This window comes from Nanorana parkeri, unplaced genomic scaffold (assembly GCF_000935625.1).
Source record: "Nanorana parkeri isolate BGI_ZX_2015 unplaced genomic scaffold, ASM93562v1 scaffold2, whole genome shotgun sequence".
Taxonomy (NCBI): domain Eukaryota; kingdom Metazoa; phylum Chordata; class Amphibia; order Anura; family Dicroglossidae; genus Nanorana; species Nanorana parkeri.
In genome coordinates this window covers 2,015,315-2,033,462 of record NW_017306270.1, presented here as the reverse complement: position 1 = coordinate 2,033,462, position 18,148 = coordinate 2,015,315, and the positions used below count along the sequence as shown (strand labels likewise).

At 41.5% G+C, this 18,148-nt stretch overlaps 1 protein-coding gene across 1 annotated transcript in view; it reads left to right on the top strand.

Annotated features, from left to right (window-relative positions):
• Positions 1–18,148, top strand: part of LOXL4 (lysyl oxidase like 4) — a 70,741-nt gene that overhangs the window by 37,839 nt on the left and 14,754 nt on the right. The window contains exons 5-11 of the mRNA XM_018557016.1: positions 1,636–1,674; positions 2,011–2,224; positions 5,347–5,530; positions 8,658–8,812; positions 11,929–12,096; positions 14,443–14,605; positions 15,331–15,574. Of these exons, the coding sequence (XP_018412518.1) occupies positions 1,636–1,674; positions 2,011–2,224; positions 5,347–5,530; positions 8,658–8,812; positions 11,929–12,096; positions 14,443–14,605; positions 15,331–15,574 (1,167 nt within the window). The remainder of the gene's footprint in view (positions 1–1,635; positions 1,675–2,010; positions 2,225–5,346; positions 5,531–8,657; positions 8,813–11,928; positions 12,097–14,442; positions 14,606–15,330; positions 15,575–18,148) is intronic.

The following is an 18,148-nucleotide window of genomic DNA, read 5'->3' as shown; positions in this document are numbered from 1 at the left end:
TATATATACATACATATACATACATACACAAACACACACACACACACACACACACACATATATATATATAGAGAGATCTATATATATAGAGAGAGCTCTCCCTCTCTATATAGAGAGAGATCTCTCTCTCTCTCTCTCTATATATATATATACAGTATATAAATATATTTATATTTGCAGGTGTAACTGTTGCTATACACTTTTTAAGTCTGTTTTAGTTTTTTTGGTTGAACCTCTGCACCTCTGCTATGTGGCATAATCCACTATTTGCCTGAAGAACAATATCAGTGTTTGAACTAACAGCATTAACAATTATCAGATCTTCTATTATAATTACATGTTGTTTGATTTTTTTTTTCTGAAAAAAAGAGCTGATACTGAATTTTTCTTTTTTATACCTTCAGATTTTTACTTTAATCCACCATTTCAGTGGCTGTCGAGTACTGATTCTTGAGGAACAATTAACATTTAACATGCTCATCATAGAAAGTAAATTAAATATCACAAGTCTTAAATATTAATACACATTTAATTAAAATTTAGGGACAGCAAAATGTTTATCAATGCCTTTAATTAACAGATAGTTCCACACTTGGTATGCATGTTCTCTTGCTGTGAATAATCTGGTTATGCCGCACGAAAGATGAATTTCGGTGTTTTTGTCAATATCAGTCTAAATACTTTAAAAAAGTGTTAATGTGGTGCAAGAATAAGCAAGAAGCTTGTATGCTGAAGAGTACATGTCTGCAACCTGCATGGATTCAAGCCAGAGACAGGCAAGGCAGGCTAGAAGGGTGGCTGCAGAAATACATTTGATTTTAATTTGATCGTGTCAAGAAAAGGTGTCTTGTGGTTCTAAGAAGTATGTGTAAGCATTCGAAATTATCAAAGCCATCATTATGCTCTGTGGTAGAACATGGCTCGACTGTCTGTTAGATATTTGTGAATGGAATGTTATAATGTTACAGCTGTGCTTACAGAGCTCGGAGGGGAAAGGATTTGATTCATAAATTCTGATGTAAGCAGAAGCCCGAGCATTTGATGACTACCCTCCACCGGTTTAACCGACATGCTATTGAGTGGGAAATATAATTGACATGTTACTGTTAGGGAGAGGGTAGTTTAGGGATAACATGTCACACACTTTACAATGAGAATATGTACATGTAGTGGTCATACATACTGAAAACCCATATACTATCTACTTTGAACTACAGTAAGCATATGGAACTAGAGAGTTAGCACTAGGTGTAATTTATATATAACTGAATTAGAATAGCTACATAGACCTATATCCAGAATACAGAAACGACATATACAGAATTTAGAATGACATAAAGCTTCTGCAGAAAGTATAGCATAGAAGTGGACTGCAAATGGGACCTTCAATGTTGAGATCTTGTGGCAGTGATTGGAGTTATAGTCCTTGTCGTATCAGGTGACCAGGCAATACGTTTAGAAAACAGGTCACTCTTGGGATTCCATGTGACTTGCCATGGAAATTCCATGTGGCTTTCCAATAGAGGAGCAAATATAGAATGTCAACCTGTGTTCTGAGTTCCTGGTTCTTTAATAAATTATCTCACTGGATACTACTGTCCACTAATATCATTTTTATAATTTTTATTATTACAGAAAACTTTGGAATATGAAAATGAATGTTCCAAAATCAAGGTAATCAGACAATGTACTATTTTTCTATTGTCAAAAGTCAAATGTACTCAAAATGAATTATAGATAACTTCTTTAGGAAAAACAAGGCTGGTTTGCTTTACACGTTTCCATGGTTTATTGAATGTAAAGGATGAAACGTAAGCCCATTGCCCATAGCAATCAATTGTACTAAATGCTTTACTGCTCTAGGTTAGAAAAAGAAAGCATAACACTCACATGGCTGTGGTTGGCAAATGCCCTGTCTTTGTTTCTCTTCCTTCTTTTACATAAGCAAGATTCTAGACCACTATACATTATCATTTATTAGTCTTAATATAACAAAAATCTGTCTTGTAGGTTAAAAGCTCTGAGCCACAAAAAAATGTTCTGGATCCACAAAGTTAATTGCTTGGGAACAGAACCCCATCTGGCTAAATGCAATGTGCAAATTTCTCCCAAGACCCCTAAACATCCTTGCAGGAATGGGATGCATGCCATAGTGAAATGTGTCGCTCCACCTACCTCTGCCAATGGAAATGGAAATAACTTCAAAAAAGCTTTCAGGACGATGGTAGGTAACAGCAGAATGAAAACTGTTATGTCAATATAACACCATTACTATCAATGTACACCACATCTGGATCAGAAGGAACTCAGCATTCTTTAAGTTCTACATCTTCTCCCCTTTTATTAGGGTTTGGAGTGCTGGTAAGAAAAATGTGGTGGACTGTTATGTCTTTACACAACACCACTATACCCAATGTACATTAGCATTAGGCTCAGAAGCAAGTTAGCAGTCTTCTAACATCTACAACACTTCCCCGTTATAGGGCTTCAAGTGCTGATAAGAAAAAATATTGTGAACTTGTACTTCTTAATGGTGGACTGGTTATTCAATTTGGTAGTTGGCTGCTGTGATGTTTTCCTTGAAATACACACAATAATACGAAATCACTTGCACTCCATACAGCGTACAGACCTTGGATGAAAGATTGGTGCTTGAAGTGACGACACGGATGGCGCTGTGTCAGATACAGTCCATAATAGAAGTCACCAGCACAGTGGTCAGTGTTACTAACATGGTTCAGGCATATTGGCTGTGTTCTGCCCTTTATTTTGTCTGTGTATATGCTAATTTTTGCTTTCAAATTCTGGCGGGATTTGACGTCAGTATGACATCATGGAGAGGTTCTGTGGTGTATTCTGTGTGGTTCACTATTTAAAGCTGAAGTTGCATACTTGTTGTTGTCACTATGTCGCCCAGAAGAAAAGACCCTGCGTGGCCCGGAAACGTTGTTTGACGCTTGTGACAATTTAATAAAAAGTGCTTTACTTCTTGCACACATCATTGAGTGCTGGTGACTTCTATTATGAAATACACACAACACACATACAACCAACTATATAAATACAGCAAAACCGCTCTAAATTAAATATAAGTGTTACTTAGCAGCTGTGAAATCTTTCTCAAAAAGATTACAGAAATTGCAATACACAACAGCGCTATGCGTGATATTAAAATATAAACAGCAAACTTACATACACATAAACAATATGTGTGCTTCGATGAATCCACAAATTTCAATCTACAAAACACCAAATAGTGTAGTGTGAAATAAGTCCATACAGAAAAGTGAAGGCAAGTCCATACAAAAGGACTGTATATTGAGTTCACATAAATCTTCTCATGTGAAATCATAAATTTTCAAGATAGATGAAATGCCCGTTGATGCTTGCTCCCTGGATGACTCCTTATGTTTGGGTCTTTTACATCTGACATCATGTGATTATATTATCATAATAAACTTTTTTTTACCAGATGAGGGTTCCTTGTGTTTTATATTTTGGAATTTTGAGGATGAAGTGTTGTTGAGGTTTTAATTGGGAGACACACAGCATGGAAGAAGGTCCTGGCCTCCTGCAACTACCAGCAATTGTTTCATTAGAACATGAGAGTAACCACCACTGTACCAAAGTGCATCTGATCTTAGTATGGATTATATAAGTCAAAAAGATAGCAAAGAAAAGATGGGGCTTTTAGGGCACCAGGCAGCAAGTACCAATGCATCACAAAATTGCTTGAGTAAAAATAGTATTTTATACTAGAAAAATCCCCAGCACCATCTCTGTTCCATGCATTAAGGCATGATAAACATGATTAAGCAACATAAAGACAAGAAACCAATGATGTTGAAGATTTGAACAACGACTGAGCAAATAAAGTAATGAATAATCCAAATATCATATGTAAGGCCTTATCTGGAACCTAGAGAATGGATGCTTGACAGTTTCAACTCGTTTCACGCATTCCACGCTTCATCTGGAATGGAGGTATTCTAATAAAATCATAGAGGTAATATAAATTGGTTATCTTCACAAACAGCATATTAGTAATATTCACATGTAAATACATCCATATTATTATCTGCCAGTCTTACCAAACTCATGCGGAGCTGGTGATTGCACACATGATGTAACGGCCACAAGACAAAGAGGTAAGCATCCCCAAATAATGGAAATTCAGAGAAATTCAGAAAGAGCTGAAGCCACATCAATTATGGTGAGAGGGGTTAATTGATCATATAATGATGGAAAGGCAGATGCCACAGGTCCACAAATCCAATGGGTCAAAATACATGGGGAAAAAAAACCATGAAAAAAAAGCATGGATTATATGAGGTCACATTCCTTCTAGTGAGGGTTAAGAAGGTGGGGAGTGAGGACACAGTGGTGTGCTAACAGGATTATCATGGTAAAGACGTTTTGTGTCGGATGCTCCGAAATTCGGAATTTCAGGAAAATGCGTACGAATTTCGATTCGTAACGAAACGAATCGCACATGTCTAATATACAGTCCTTTTGTGTGGACTTACCTTCACTTTTCTGTATGGACTTATTTTCATGTTACATTATTTGATAGATTGTAATTCAAATTAGCAGATTCAGTAAAGCTCACACAGCCAACTTTTAAAGCACATATTAAAATGAAAGGATTGAAGCAGTCACTGCCCAAGTTAATTCACCCTTCATTAACCTTGAACAGCCCACAACGTTTTTCATACCAGCACTTGAAGCCCTGCTAAAGCAGGAATGTTGTAGCCCCTGAAACATGTTGACTTTTTACATTTGGACTTTAATAATGAAATGCTCTTGGGCTCCTAAACCTTTGATGCAGTGCTTTTGTTTTTCCTACATCTTCCTGTATTCACTTGAAATGCTCTTGAGGCCATTTTATATCAGAGAGCTGCCTAACCAAACCAAACCAAACTAAACCAAACAATTCATCCCCACACAGCTACCTCCTCATTTATCACTTGTCTCTCCCTTTTAGATTGTAAGCCCTCAGGGGCAGGGCCCTCCTTACCATCTTGTCTTGAATTGTATTGTGAGTGTAATGTCTTCCTTTTATTGTAATGTGCTGCACAAACTGTTGGCACTATATAAATTCTGTATAATAATAATACCCAGAGTCATTGGATTCTACAATATGTACATACTGTATCTTCCCATACTTGTTTTTTTTTTTAGAAATTCTGAAAGAGCAGCTCTTTGACCCCAGAGGTTGCCAAAAAAAGCTGTAGAGGGCCACTAGACTCTATAATGGACTTGTATATGAATATCTGTTTCTGTATTATGAATGTGTGCATGTTTTGTTGCATTGAAATTAATAAGGAAATACCTTGGGTTTTTCAGGAGCCACTGGTAAGACTGAGATCTGGCCCACATGCTGGAGAGGGAAGAGTAGAGGTGTTAAGAAATGGGAAGTGGGGAACGATATGTGATGACAAGTGGAACCTCATTTCAGCCACCGTGGTCTGTCGGGAGCTTGGTTACGGATCCGCCAAAGAAGCTATTTTAGGTGCCCAGTTGGGACATGGTAAAAAAATAACTTCTTAATAATAATTAGGCTCACTATTAACACACTTCTAAATACAGTTTATTAATCTGGGCTGGTAAATTGTTATGAATTAGCATAAACATTTTATGAGAATATAATTACAATACCAACATCATACTTGTTAGCAAGCCTGTAATTATGCAAGCAGTAAACTATTAATCTTGGCAGCGTTTGAGATGCAGAAATATCGCTGTTTGTTAAATTGCACTATGCAAATGTTAGAGAGGAGTTACACCAATAATACGTATTTCTCGGGCTCTGAAATCCCAGCTGAAATTGGTCCTTTTTATTATTTTTTATCAAATCACATTTCAACCATTATTTTTCTTTCTACTTGGAAATGCTTTTCCATGCACAAGGCTTTTATTCTAACACAGTGTTTATTATCAGTTTTGTAGCTGCCATTTTTCCTCATTATGCTCGTGTTACAAGAAAGGCTTGTTATTTATTTCTGCTGGGAGTGAATTAGAAATAGCAGCAAATTATTCAACGGAATGGATTGTTTTTATTTTTGTCATTGTATCCCATGGAAGTGACTGTAATAAAGCTTATTTTGCTGAGAAGTCCATAAACTATTGGCTAGGCTGTCAGTCCTGCAAAATCATGCATGGGTTTATGAAAACATCTTCATACGGTTAGGGTATTTTTCCCTGCCTTACAAGGTCCATCTATACTAATCTGTTAGTTAGATAAACTCTATTGGTTTGAGATACCCACTGTCTAATATCTCCCTTAGGAAATCTAGAAGTAAACTCCCACCACTGGAGTCATCCCTCCCAGTGAGAGTGAAATACTCCTGTTATGACCACATTAGATGGACAAACTAAGAACTGGGCATTCAAGAACAACTATTTTACCTGAGTGGTCCTTTAATTCTACCCCCAAGTGGCAGTGAGCTTCCTTAACACTTGCTTTCATAAACCCCACTATGGTAATATCTCTGTGGCATTGACTTGCGCTGCACAGCTTTTTCAGGTAAAAATCCTGGGCGGGTCCTGTGCCTACTGAGAATGAAAGCCTTGTGGCCCATTAATTCCTGTGGCTGGCCAGTACTTATGGTGGCCCCTAGCCATCCAGAGAAATCCAGCTCCATCCATGAAATGGTAGTGAATAGGAAGAGTTTTGCTGTCCAGCAGGTAGTGCGGACAATGTTGGTTGGGGTTTCAGTTTGAAGATCAATTGGTATTTTTCTGCACTGGGGCAGGTGACAGTCTAAATTTGTTGAGCTGGGTGGTGCCAGCAGCGCCATGCACTGATCAAATATTGGCTGATTCCCCAGGAATCGGCTGAAATGCATTCAGTGTTTGGCCAGCTTTATGGGCCTTGCAGAGGGTTAATGGATGCTGGCTATGTATGTTCGACAGCATGTGGGTGCCTATGTACAGGGGGCACTAAAGAGCACCTACAAAGAGTTGATGGCTGTGCATGTATGTAGGATAGGTGCAGTACAGCCAATGGCCACTAGATGCCCCCATGGGGCCCTAGAGATAGATGTAGTTCTGGCCTGGGGAAACTCTGTGTCCCAGGGGAGCTGATTTATAGGGGGCGCCCGAGAGGGGAAGACAGGAGAGGAGTACAGGAGAGTGCTCAAGTCTGAGACTGATTCTAAAGGGTAGGCTGGTCCATGGGAAGGACAGGGCCAGGCCTAGGACTATGTAGAACTACAGAGATTCCCCAGTTTCCCCTGGAGGGGGAAACCACTGAGTTAGAACCGACAAGGATGGGATTCCGGAGAATATGGAAGTGCTGTAAGACTGACAATATTTGCCAGTGGGCTTTTGGCCCAAGGAAGTCGTGGACTTTGGGCTGCACCTGGTCTTATCTTCTCTCTCTCTAAAATGTATCACCATGCAAGTAACAAGAGATGTTCCGTCATCCCACTCGGGGATGGCTGAAACGTATACTTTATACCATGTTCATTCTAGTAAAATCAAGAAAAAGACTATCTGTGTGGACTGGTTCTTCTCCCTCCGACCTCTGACCAGGAGGGGTTCTGCAAGAGTGTGGTGTTGGACTGTATCGTGGCTGTAACCATCCTGAGGAGGGTATGTGTGCAAATGGGCTATGCCCGACATAGGGTGCCCTTCATGGTGGCCTTTCTTCCCAAGGGGAAGGGAGCGTCAAAGACCGCAGAGGCGGTGGAAGCCATGAGGGCCCTGTGTGCGCAGTACTACACGTGTGGAAGTTGTTTGCACGAGGCCAGAGCCGAGGCCCCTGAGCGTGGGGGTGCCTGGTGTCGCGTTGCATACACGCGGTTACACAAAGCCAACCCAAGGGAACTCACGCAACACCCCAAGAGTGAACCCCGCTTACATGTATAATCCAGCTCCCAGGTAGTCATTTGTACAAAATAATGTTCTAAGGAGATACATGTGGGTGCCCATGTACAGGGGGTGCTTACTTGCAGGGTAAAAAAACAATAGAGATAGGGTCGAAAAAACTATCAAATCTAATTGATTTATTCAATATCTGACTGTAGCCTTCATGGTGCCTGAGTGGTTAACATTTTTGCCCTGCAGTTCTTAGCATATCCCGTCCTCAAAATACTTTGGCTTCCTCCATCAGCCCAAAAATATGGTGATAATTTATTCATTTTCCACTCAATGTGCTTCAACTATGTAGCATGAGTGCGTTGGCGATATTAGATGTGAGCTTATTTGGGGGACAGGGACCAACATGAATGGTCCTAATATGTGTGGGAATAATGTTTTCTATTTTATTTACTATTTCCATTGCCAGCACTATACACAGAGGTCACATGCATTATATTATACCTGGTTATATTCTCCTGTTAGGATACTGTGCCTGTCTTGCTCTTGGCATCTAGAGTAGGGCGCGCAAGAAAGTCTGCATGGGTCTTCAAACATTTTATTTTGAGGGTTGGGCACAGTCCAGCTTTAGTTTTAGGCCATATAACCTGTACTAATAAATGTTTCAGTCTTCTAATGTCTGACCATTCCATAATTTGGTATACAGGAAATATATGATGAATCTGAACCATGAGACAGATGTGGAATGTTCATCGCAAACCACTGTGTGGTTAAAGTCAGAAAACTAACACATGCTGGCTTGTGTCACCAAAGTTTTGATTTTTTTCCTAATCCAGGGTTGGGTCCTATCCACATGAATGAAGTGCTCTGCACAGGACGGGAAAAGTCCATCACTGAATGCAAGTTCAAAGAGGCCAGTATAGCTGGGTGTCAGCATGAAGAAGATGCAGGTGTGAGATGTAACATTCCAGACATGGGATACAACAGTCAGGTGAGGACTTAATGCAGATCTCTGTTCAATAACACATCAAAAAATGTATATTTGTAATGCAGTGAAAATGTTTTGATATCAGCCTCTTGCAAACCATGTACCATACATTTCAACTGTGTATTTAGCTAATTCCCTAGAGCACACTAATACATTCCCAGCTATAAATGGCATGAAATAATACATGTCCAGTTTATATATTGCTCATGATTGAGAAAAGATTTAGCATTAACGTAAAGTACACCTGTACTCAATTAAAGGGAACATGTAGTGAGATGAATATGGAGGCTGCCATTGTTAACCATCTAAGAATGTTGGCTGCCTGGCTGTGTAAAGGTGCCCATACACTGCACGATTATCGTACGATAATCGTATGCGATCGGGTTTTCGTACGATAATCGAGCAGTGTGAACGGAGACGTGCGACCGTTTCTACTGTACGGTCGCACGTCTTCTGTCGAACCAGCATGTTCGAAAACCAGCCGGGAATCGTACGATTCTCGGCTGGTTAGAACGGTGCTCGGAAGATAAATGCTGAACGGGCCGGTGTGCGCACGCGCACACTGCCCGTTCAGCATTGCGGTCATCAGAAGCCCGCCCCTCAGGGGGGCGGGCTTGCGAGGATCGAGAGTGCGATCTGCCTGTCCAAGATAGGCAGATCGTACGTTTTTTTTAATCCCTTTACAACCATCGCAAGACTAAAGTCTTGCGATGGTTGTAGAGTGTATGGCCACCTTTAGGCTGCAATACTTTCACCGCCACTAACCCATAACAAGCATCAGATTAGAAAGTTAGGGTGAGGCCAGAAACACCTGATCTGCATACATATACCAGATCAGTGGCTCGAAAAGTACTGAAGCCTTGGGTTAGCATGACATCCAAGCAACAGGCTTTTTCAGAAGCAGAGGTCATCAGTGGCAGCCTCTATATTCTCTGACTGCAGGTTTCATTCTGGGGCGCTGTAAAGCTTTCTCGCACAGGGCGCCTAAAGACCTAAGGCCGGCCCTGATTCAAAGCACCTTAGTTGACATCAAGAAGGTGGTAAAGTCAGGTCTTCCTCTGAGGGCACTTAGAATAGACCTATGAAGGAACTTTCAGGCACCTTAAAGCCCCTGCATTTTATTCTTAAAGCTGAAGTGTAGTGTATACATGTAATACCTTCTCGTGTTCCCTCTCTCCCAATCAGCATGTAGATAACAAAACAAATTTCAAACAAAATAATTTTGTTTCTCAAGAAATACCTGTTATGGGACCCAGCGATGCCATCAAAGCATTCTGCCTTGGGTATTCTTCAAAAGAATTACAGTATATCAAAGAACACATACCCATATCCCTTTAGATGTGCCTGCTTTTCTCTACCGGCCACTGGGTGCTGTAGAGAGCTAAAGTCTGTGCAGTCTACTGATTGGTTGACTAGTTGCACATCGAAAGGGTTCCAGGGATGTGTTGATGGCAAAAAAAACGATAATAGCTGCGGGGGAGGGGGACAACAACAACAACAGTGTGGATCGGGGGGGACCGATGAATGATGAAGGTTGTTCAGACAGGAAATGACAGTGGACTCAAGATATCAGCTGCAGCTTTAAAGGGTTATACTGTAAAGATGCAAGTTTACAGGCCATAATCATTTTCATTGTGGGAGACGACTTGCTACAAGTGTGGGAAAAAATATGGCTGGAGTTCAGCTTTAATGGCAGTTTATGAACTATAATGTCTATATCGGATTGATAAACTGGCTACAGTCTCAGTATTTCCTGCAGACATCTTAGATATGCCTCACTTTGGTTAGATGCAGAAAAACAATTGTCCTGTAAAGCAGGTATCTTATAAAACACAGACACTTGTGATCTGAGTGACAGTGCAAGACATTTAGCAACCAAATACACTCAGAACATTAAATAAATTGGCTGTTAGCTGAACGCATCTTTCTGTAAACTTAACAGACTATAAAATATGCTGAGGAATGACTTTATCTGCAGAACACTATCACCAATACAAGAATACGTTTCATATTTACATATTTGTATCTCAGTTTTATTAATAAATGAGCGTCTAGGAATAGATTCAACTTATAGTTCCCAGCATGTGCACTCTCCCCACTGTGTATACAGGACTACTGTGTCCATTTCGGGACTGCTGGAATACAATTGCTGTATGACTGTCTTGCTATTGACTTGCTAGATCAGACTAAATAAATATCTTATTACAACTGCTGTACTATAATCTACAGTAGGGGGGCTATACCTTTGTGTCGGGGTCACAGTAGAATCTTGGGTGAAAACATTTATTATTAGAACCCTTTCCATGTATTCTAACTTCTGCACTCCATGTTGGATAGCAGCTGTATGCTCTGCTGGGTCTCCTCTTTCTTGCCACCTGGATCGATAGACAACTTATTAAATAACAAGGAGTTGTTTCTGCTTTGTTTGTTAACTTTCTTTAACTACTCTCCAACAGTCAGTTTTTTTTGTCAATGATAATGTGGCGATTGTACATGTGGAGGGGGCAGAATGTGATAAAGAAGACTTTGCATCTTAGTGCAAGAACTGCTTGAGTCTTGAAAGTTGGCGCAAACAATCCTTACTGCAGTCCCAATGTTTGGTCATTACGTACAACCCCGATCGCCGCCCCAGACCTCCCCCCTTCTGTATTGAAGCACAAATTGTTATTACACTCTCTGAAGTATTATTTGGACAATATTGCATGCATTTACCCTCATAATGTAGAGAAAATTAAGACAGTTGACCATTATAACCCCTAAATGTGAAGCAAAATTGCAAAGAAAACCAAGGTGTTGCGTACAGTTTCATATGTAAAGTCCTAATTAAAGTAATACTGCAGACTCCAAAAGATGATGATGATGATGATGATGATGATGATGATGATGATATTCAGCTTGCCTGTAATGATGCAGCAAGTTAAAGCACATATGAAAATGTATTTAATCAGAAAGTGTTAGCCGGTCTGCTTCAGCCTTTTCTGATTACTTGAATAATGCTGTAATGATTTGCCGTGATCATTTTTACTGAGTACAAGAGCGCTCACACAAGAGACTAATTAGCTTTTGGCTAAACATTAGAACTCCTCTGTAAGATCAGCATTGTCCTTCTTGTGTTTCAGATTCGACTGGTCGGAGGAAGGTCAAGTGAAGAGGGCAAGGTGGAGGTACAGATGGTCATTAAAGGTGTAAAGAAGTGGGGAGCTGTGTGTGGAGAACTCTGGGGCATGAATGAAGCCATGGTAGCTTGTCGACAGCTGGGACTCGGCTTTGCCAACCATGCTATACAGGTATCAAGTTGGTGTGTGTAACACTATTACAATATATTTGAAAACATCATTAAGTTTTACGATACAGGTTGTCTTACCTGATATATAAGACAATTTGAGCCAGTTTCTCAAAAAGTTGGAAATAAGACCTATCTGTATTGCCACCAGTGGAGATGGTACATAGACTGGCACCTAGGGCCTAAAAATATATGGGTGAAGGCAGACTCTCCTCTCCTTCTTTATATTTTAAAGCCCAACTTTAGGATCCCGTGGTCATGTCACTCTTCCCTTGCATTTATGCTAGGATTAATTTTTTTATGCTTACCATTTTCAGGTGTCTTTAGGCTGGTTACATGATGTGTAGGATCATCTTCTTCTTCTACAGCGGTGGGGGGTCCTCAATGATGTAGAGGCGTCACAAGGTGGGTACGACCTGTACCGAGTGACACCGAAATGACTAACTGTCATTTTGGTGTGTCCCCCTCTGAAAAGTCGGGCACTCCGTCATTGGGCCAAGAGCCTGACAGCTGTACTGGAGAGAAAGGAACCCTGTAATGTAATGGTGTGCACACTGGGTAACACCCAGTGGCCGCACCGGGTGACACTTTGCCTGGTGACGCTGCACTGATGCAGAGAAGAGCGCTGATGTGTTAACGTTAGCATTGCTCTCTGCTTCAATACACTGTAAATGAAGGGCACAGTGGTGATATCTTCTTAACGGGCAGGACCATGATGCCGATTCATTCATACTATGTTCTCAGTTTGCTGGGTTGATGACGTCAGAGAATTTCAGGGTGCCATAGTGACACCCTGTTAGGTGGCAGGTCCACAACACTCTGCACAGGATGTCCTCAGTATTCCAGGCTGAACGATGCCCAGAGACTGAGGACATCTAGTGGCAGATTGGTATTACTGCAGGGACAGTACCAGAAAGGAGGTGAGTATTGCAGCCTTTGTTTGTTGCTTTGGTTTTTTTTAAGCAGCTGATGGTACCAATTAAAAAATGAATTTGACCTTAACATGTCTGTCTTATGTAAGAGTATAGGCTACAAAATTCACTTGTACAAAATACATGAGGTGCATATAACTGTGAGGCTGAAAAAGTTTATTTATTCCGGGTGCCACAATCAAAGTATCTTACTGTGTCAGAAAACTGAAATCCATTCCTGATTACCACAAGAGAAGCATTCTCATTCAAACTTTCAGACTCTAGCTGACATTTTCCAGAGCAGGTTTGAATCTGACAGAATTTGATTGATTCTGTTTTGGGGGCAACACAGACTGTTCTTATTTTAGACACTTTGATAAACGAGGCCCAATATGAGTTTTAGAAAGGTTTTGTGTCTATTCAGCAGCTTATGTTTTTTTAAATAGGAAATTAAACTCCTCACAACATCTTTATATTTTGCAGCATGCATACATACTAAAGAGCTTATTTAACCAACACGTGTTGGTTGCAGTCACCTAGTCAGAATTCATCTGATATTACTTTAGTTATCTGTATCTGGCTGCTCTGGTTTCTTCATGATTGTTCTTTGAACATAATAACTGATCCTTGCTCTGACTTCTTGTCAGAGCAATATGCTCTTGTAGGTAGGTGGTGAAATTAGATGGTGTAGGTAGGACCAGAGGGAATAATGTAGTTCTTGTGGCATGCAAACTCTTAATAAGGTGTTGCACCAAAAGTGATGAGAAGAACAGTAGAGGATCATATACAGGGCTGGATTTACTCTCTCTGGTGCCCCAATGCCAGGATCCTCAATGTGCCCCCCTGTATGCAGGCTGCATGCAAGTGATCTCATGCGACATCGCCGAGATCACTTGTACAAAACAAGCGGCGCCTTCCCCACTGTACATTTAGCTCTGCTTGCCCAAAGCAGGGCTAAATGTAGAAAGCAACTACCCACCCGGCGCCCAGGACCCCATGTCCCGGGAGTCGGGAAATAGGAATTCCACACCCCTGCTGCCCCAGGGACAGGCCTAGGATGGCCTTGTGGGAAATCCGGCCCTCATCATATGAGAACTAAAGTCCAGAGTTAAAACTGATCATTGTCATTGTCACGTTGTATCACATCTCCTCAGGTTGGTTATCTTGCAGAAAGATGGTAACAGGATAGCATCTTCGGTGCTCTTGACTGAACCAGACACTTCTTTAGTCCTCCTTAGTTCCCCACTGGTGTTCTCAAACTGTTTGGACAATGTGACAGAAGCAAACTAGCCATCTGTTTGGCAAATAATTTTAATATGAGGTCAATGGCTAGTAGCTGGTGAATAATTCATTAATTTCAGTAATAATATATTCTGAATCCGTATGACTAACATTCGAGAATATAAACTACATTAAATTACATTATTTCTATACTGCAGGAGACATGGTACTGGCAGGGTACTCGGGGTGCAGAGGATATAGTCATGAGTGGTGTCCGTTGCTCTGGCACAGAGTTGTCGATTCAGCACTGTCGTCACCACAGCGTTGTCCATTGCCCTCGTGGAGGGGGTCATCGATCCGCAGGAATTAGCTGTACAGAACGTAAGTCTTGCATAATATCAAATATCTGCTCCCCAAGCTCTAACCCATAAAGGCCATGGTTTCTTATAAACTGGGATAGCTGTATTCAAGGTTGAATCAATGGCTCATTATTGAGGAAAAAATAGGGAGCATTTAAAATCCCTGACCGGTTTGTGACTACGCAGCCCCATATGCAACAAACTGCGATGCACTGAGTGTTTAGAAAACTTTTTATCGGATCCAGAATTAACTTTTTCAGCAATTTGAGCTACATTAGTTCTGTTGGATCAGACTACACGGGCCAGCATTCACTTCTCATGTGCATCAATGAGCCTTGGCCACCCATGACTCTGTCACCGGTTAATCAGTTTTCATTCCTTGAACAATTTTTGGTAGGCCGTGACCACTGCGGCCCGGGAACATCCCACAAGAGCTGCAGTTTTGGATTCGCTCTGACCGTCGTCTAGACATCACAATCTGGCCCTTGTCAAAGTCACTCAAACCCTTACGTTTGCCCATTTTTTTCTGCTACCAACACATCAACCTCAGGTACAAAATATTCACTTGCTGCCTAATATATCCCACCCAATTGCAGGTGATATTGTGATGAGATATTCCATGTTCCTCACTTCACCTTTCAGTGGCCAAACGTTAAGGCCTATTATATATTTTTCAGTGTAACCACAATCTCTCTACCCTAATCACAACCTAGCAGAATGGTTGACTTGTGTTCAATGTATTTTTAGATGCGCCAGACCTTATACTGAATGCACAGCTGGCCCAAGAGTCTGCCTATCTTGAGGACCGTCCCCTTCACATGCTGGAATGTGCCCATGAAGAAGAGTGTCTTTCCAAATCAGCAGATGACATGTCCTGGCCATACGGACATCGACGACTACTCCGCTTCACATCAGAGATACACAATATTGGAAGGTCTGACTTCACCCCAAGAAACGGGAGGCACACATGGGTCTGGCATGAATGTCACAGGTAGGACCTTGCTACAGATGCAAAATACTTTAGGCATGTTAGAGTACAATTGAAGTTACACTAAAGCAGAATTAAAGTCTGCATTTTCTTGGCATATTTCTAGCTAGTAAGCAACTAGATACTGTATATGCCCCATGATTAAAAAAAATAAAATAATGTTGCAGAGCCGCTCGTTCCCGGCTGAAGATCTCTTGGCTCACGAATGGCTGTGAAGGTGGAAGTGTTAAGGTGCAAGGACGGCTACTTTTTAAACCAGGCAAAAATCCAGTAAGCTCCTAAGTTCCTGTTTACTGTGTCCGTGCTGCACTGAAATCCCAAGCAGTGTTATAAACCCTGCCTGAGTTCTACAGACACCCAGGAAAGCTGTTCTGTCCTAACGTGACAATCCTGCCCCCCCACAGCTAGTGAGTGAGTGTTGTCACCCTAGTACAGGAAGTGTGTTACTGGTAGGATCACCAGGTGAAAATACTGAAAAAGAAATGCCTGAATACAAAAAACAAATGCAGACGCCACATCTAAGGACTGATCAGCTGCAATATAATACATTTTTATTCTTGGGCGCAGATACCCTCTAAATCAGGGTAGGCAAACTCCAGCCCTATAGCTGTGGTGAAACTATAAATCCCATAATGCATCTGCCTCTGGGACTCATGTCTGTGGCTGTCAGAGTCTTGCACTGCCTCATGGGACTTGTAGTTGCACCACAGCTGGAGGGCTGAAGTTTGCCTACCCGTGCCCTTAAAGGAGAACTATGGGGTCAGTGTTTTTCCCCATGGTTCTCCTTAGGGTAACGGGAGGACACAACCGAGCGTCCTCCCGTTACCCTAAGCTCAGTATACCGCGAGCTACAGCTCGCGGTATACTGATACGAAGCAGCCGGCGCGGATCCCAACATCGACGTCGAGATCCCCCAGCTGCGTGAGTGACAGCTGGCTCTGCCTATGTAGAGGCAGAGCCAGCTGTACCCGCCCCCTCCCCCGTCCGTTCCGTTAGTCAGCGCTGGCAGATCGGAGAGGGGAATCCAGCCCCTTCCCTGTCATGGCAGAGAGCCGTGACAGGATCGAGAGGTGAGCGAACCCGGTATGTGTTCGCTCACCTCCCGATCTACTGAGCCGACCTGTGGCAGTCTCATTGTCACAGGTTGGCTAGAACTATGAGGTGAGTGGAAATCACTCACCTCATAGTTCTCCTTTAATGTATGTAGAAGTATACATCCAAGGCACTCGCACATCTGCCTTTTGTTCTTCATGGACATAATTCAAATACAACTGGAAATTGTAAACTCATGATCGTTCTGTAGCACCGTCTACTGTCTGTCCTTGTTGGACAGACAAGAAAACAGACAGTCAGGTTCCAGCCTCATTCTTTGTATGGTTGGTAGATTCACAACATATCCAATAGGTTGTTATTTGTAGATTATATTAGAATACCTGCATGCTTTTCTTGAAATAGATTATGAATAGGAAACTGATTGGACTGTGGTCCTCGGCAGATAATTGTATGTCTTCAATTTAAGTTCTAGAAATAAAAAGAAGTCCTCGACATTAATTCATTTTTTTCTCTAAGAATCATGAACAGTCTCCAGTAGTGTGAGTCAGGTGATTTACTCTTAAATACACCCCTTCCTCATAAGGACATATAAGGCTTTTATTTGGTACACTGTTTTAATTTAAAAAAAAAAACCTCTGCTTTAATTTTTTTTATTACAGGATGACTAAAGCTTAAAAAAGTATTTTATTACTGTAATTGCATCTCACAATTACAACAATAAACATGTTGCACTGTAGATTCCACTGCAGCCAAAGGTATCATTCAAATAAGCAGTAGGCCCCACCCTCCCCTTGAAAGCTTTCCACAGTGAACCACTTTTCAGAGGTCAATTGACAGCCGGTTTAGAGGCATTCCAGGCAGCATTGCCTGTTTTTTTTGTTTGTATCCCAATGGGTACTTTGCACTGCAATTGTGTACTACAACCACCTGCCAAGTGTGTAGCATGTGTACAAGCTTGCTATTATAGCAGGGGAGCAGTAAAAAATGCAGATCAACCACCAAACTTTACTGCCCCCTTGCCACCCATGAATGAGGCCTAAAGGTAGCAGTGTCCAAGCTGAAGGCTTTTATTTTCTCATGAAGCCCAACATGGTGACCACATGTTCGTGAATCACTGTTATTGTTTCCTGATCATCAGTGGAGACCCTAGCTGTGAGAGACAACCGGGATCAAGAGACATTATCCACGAAAGTGGTTGGCTGGGGCTTCTAAAAGGAGCCACATTTATGACTTCCTCATGCTGGGGAATGCTTATATACAGATTGCTGGTTTAAAAGAGATTATATTTAACTTGAAGTCCTGGCTCAGCAAATGCCACTGGCTGTATTTAATTAATAAAAAATGGGCAAAGTCCCACCAACAACCATTCAGATTTTTTGGTTTCCCATGGCCAGAACAGTAAAAGAAAAATGTTGATTAGTTACTAATTGCTCAGCATACTGGTGGTACACATTACGATGTGAGTATACTGGTGGTACACGTTACCAGGAGGGGGGGGGGGGGTATGGGAAGTTGGTTGGGGGG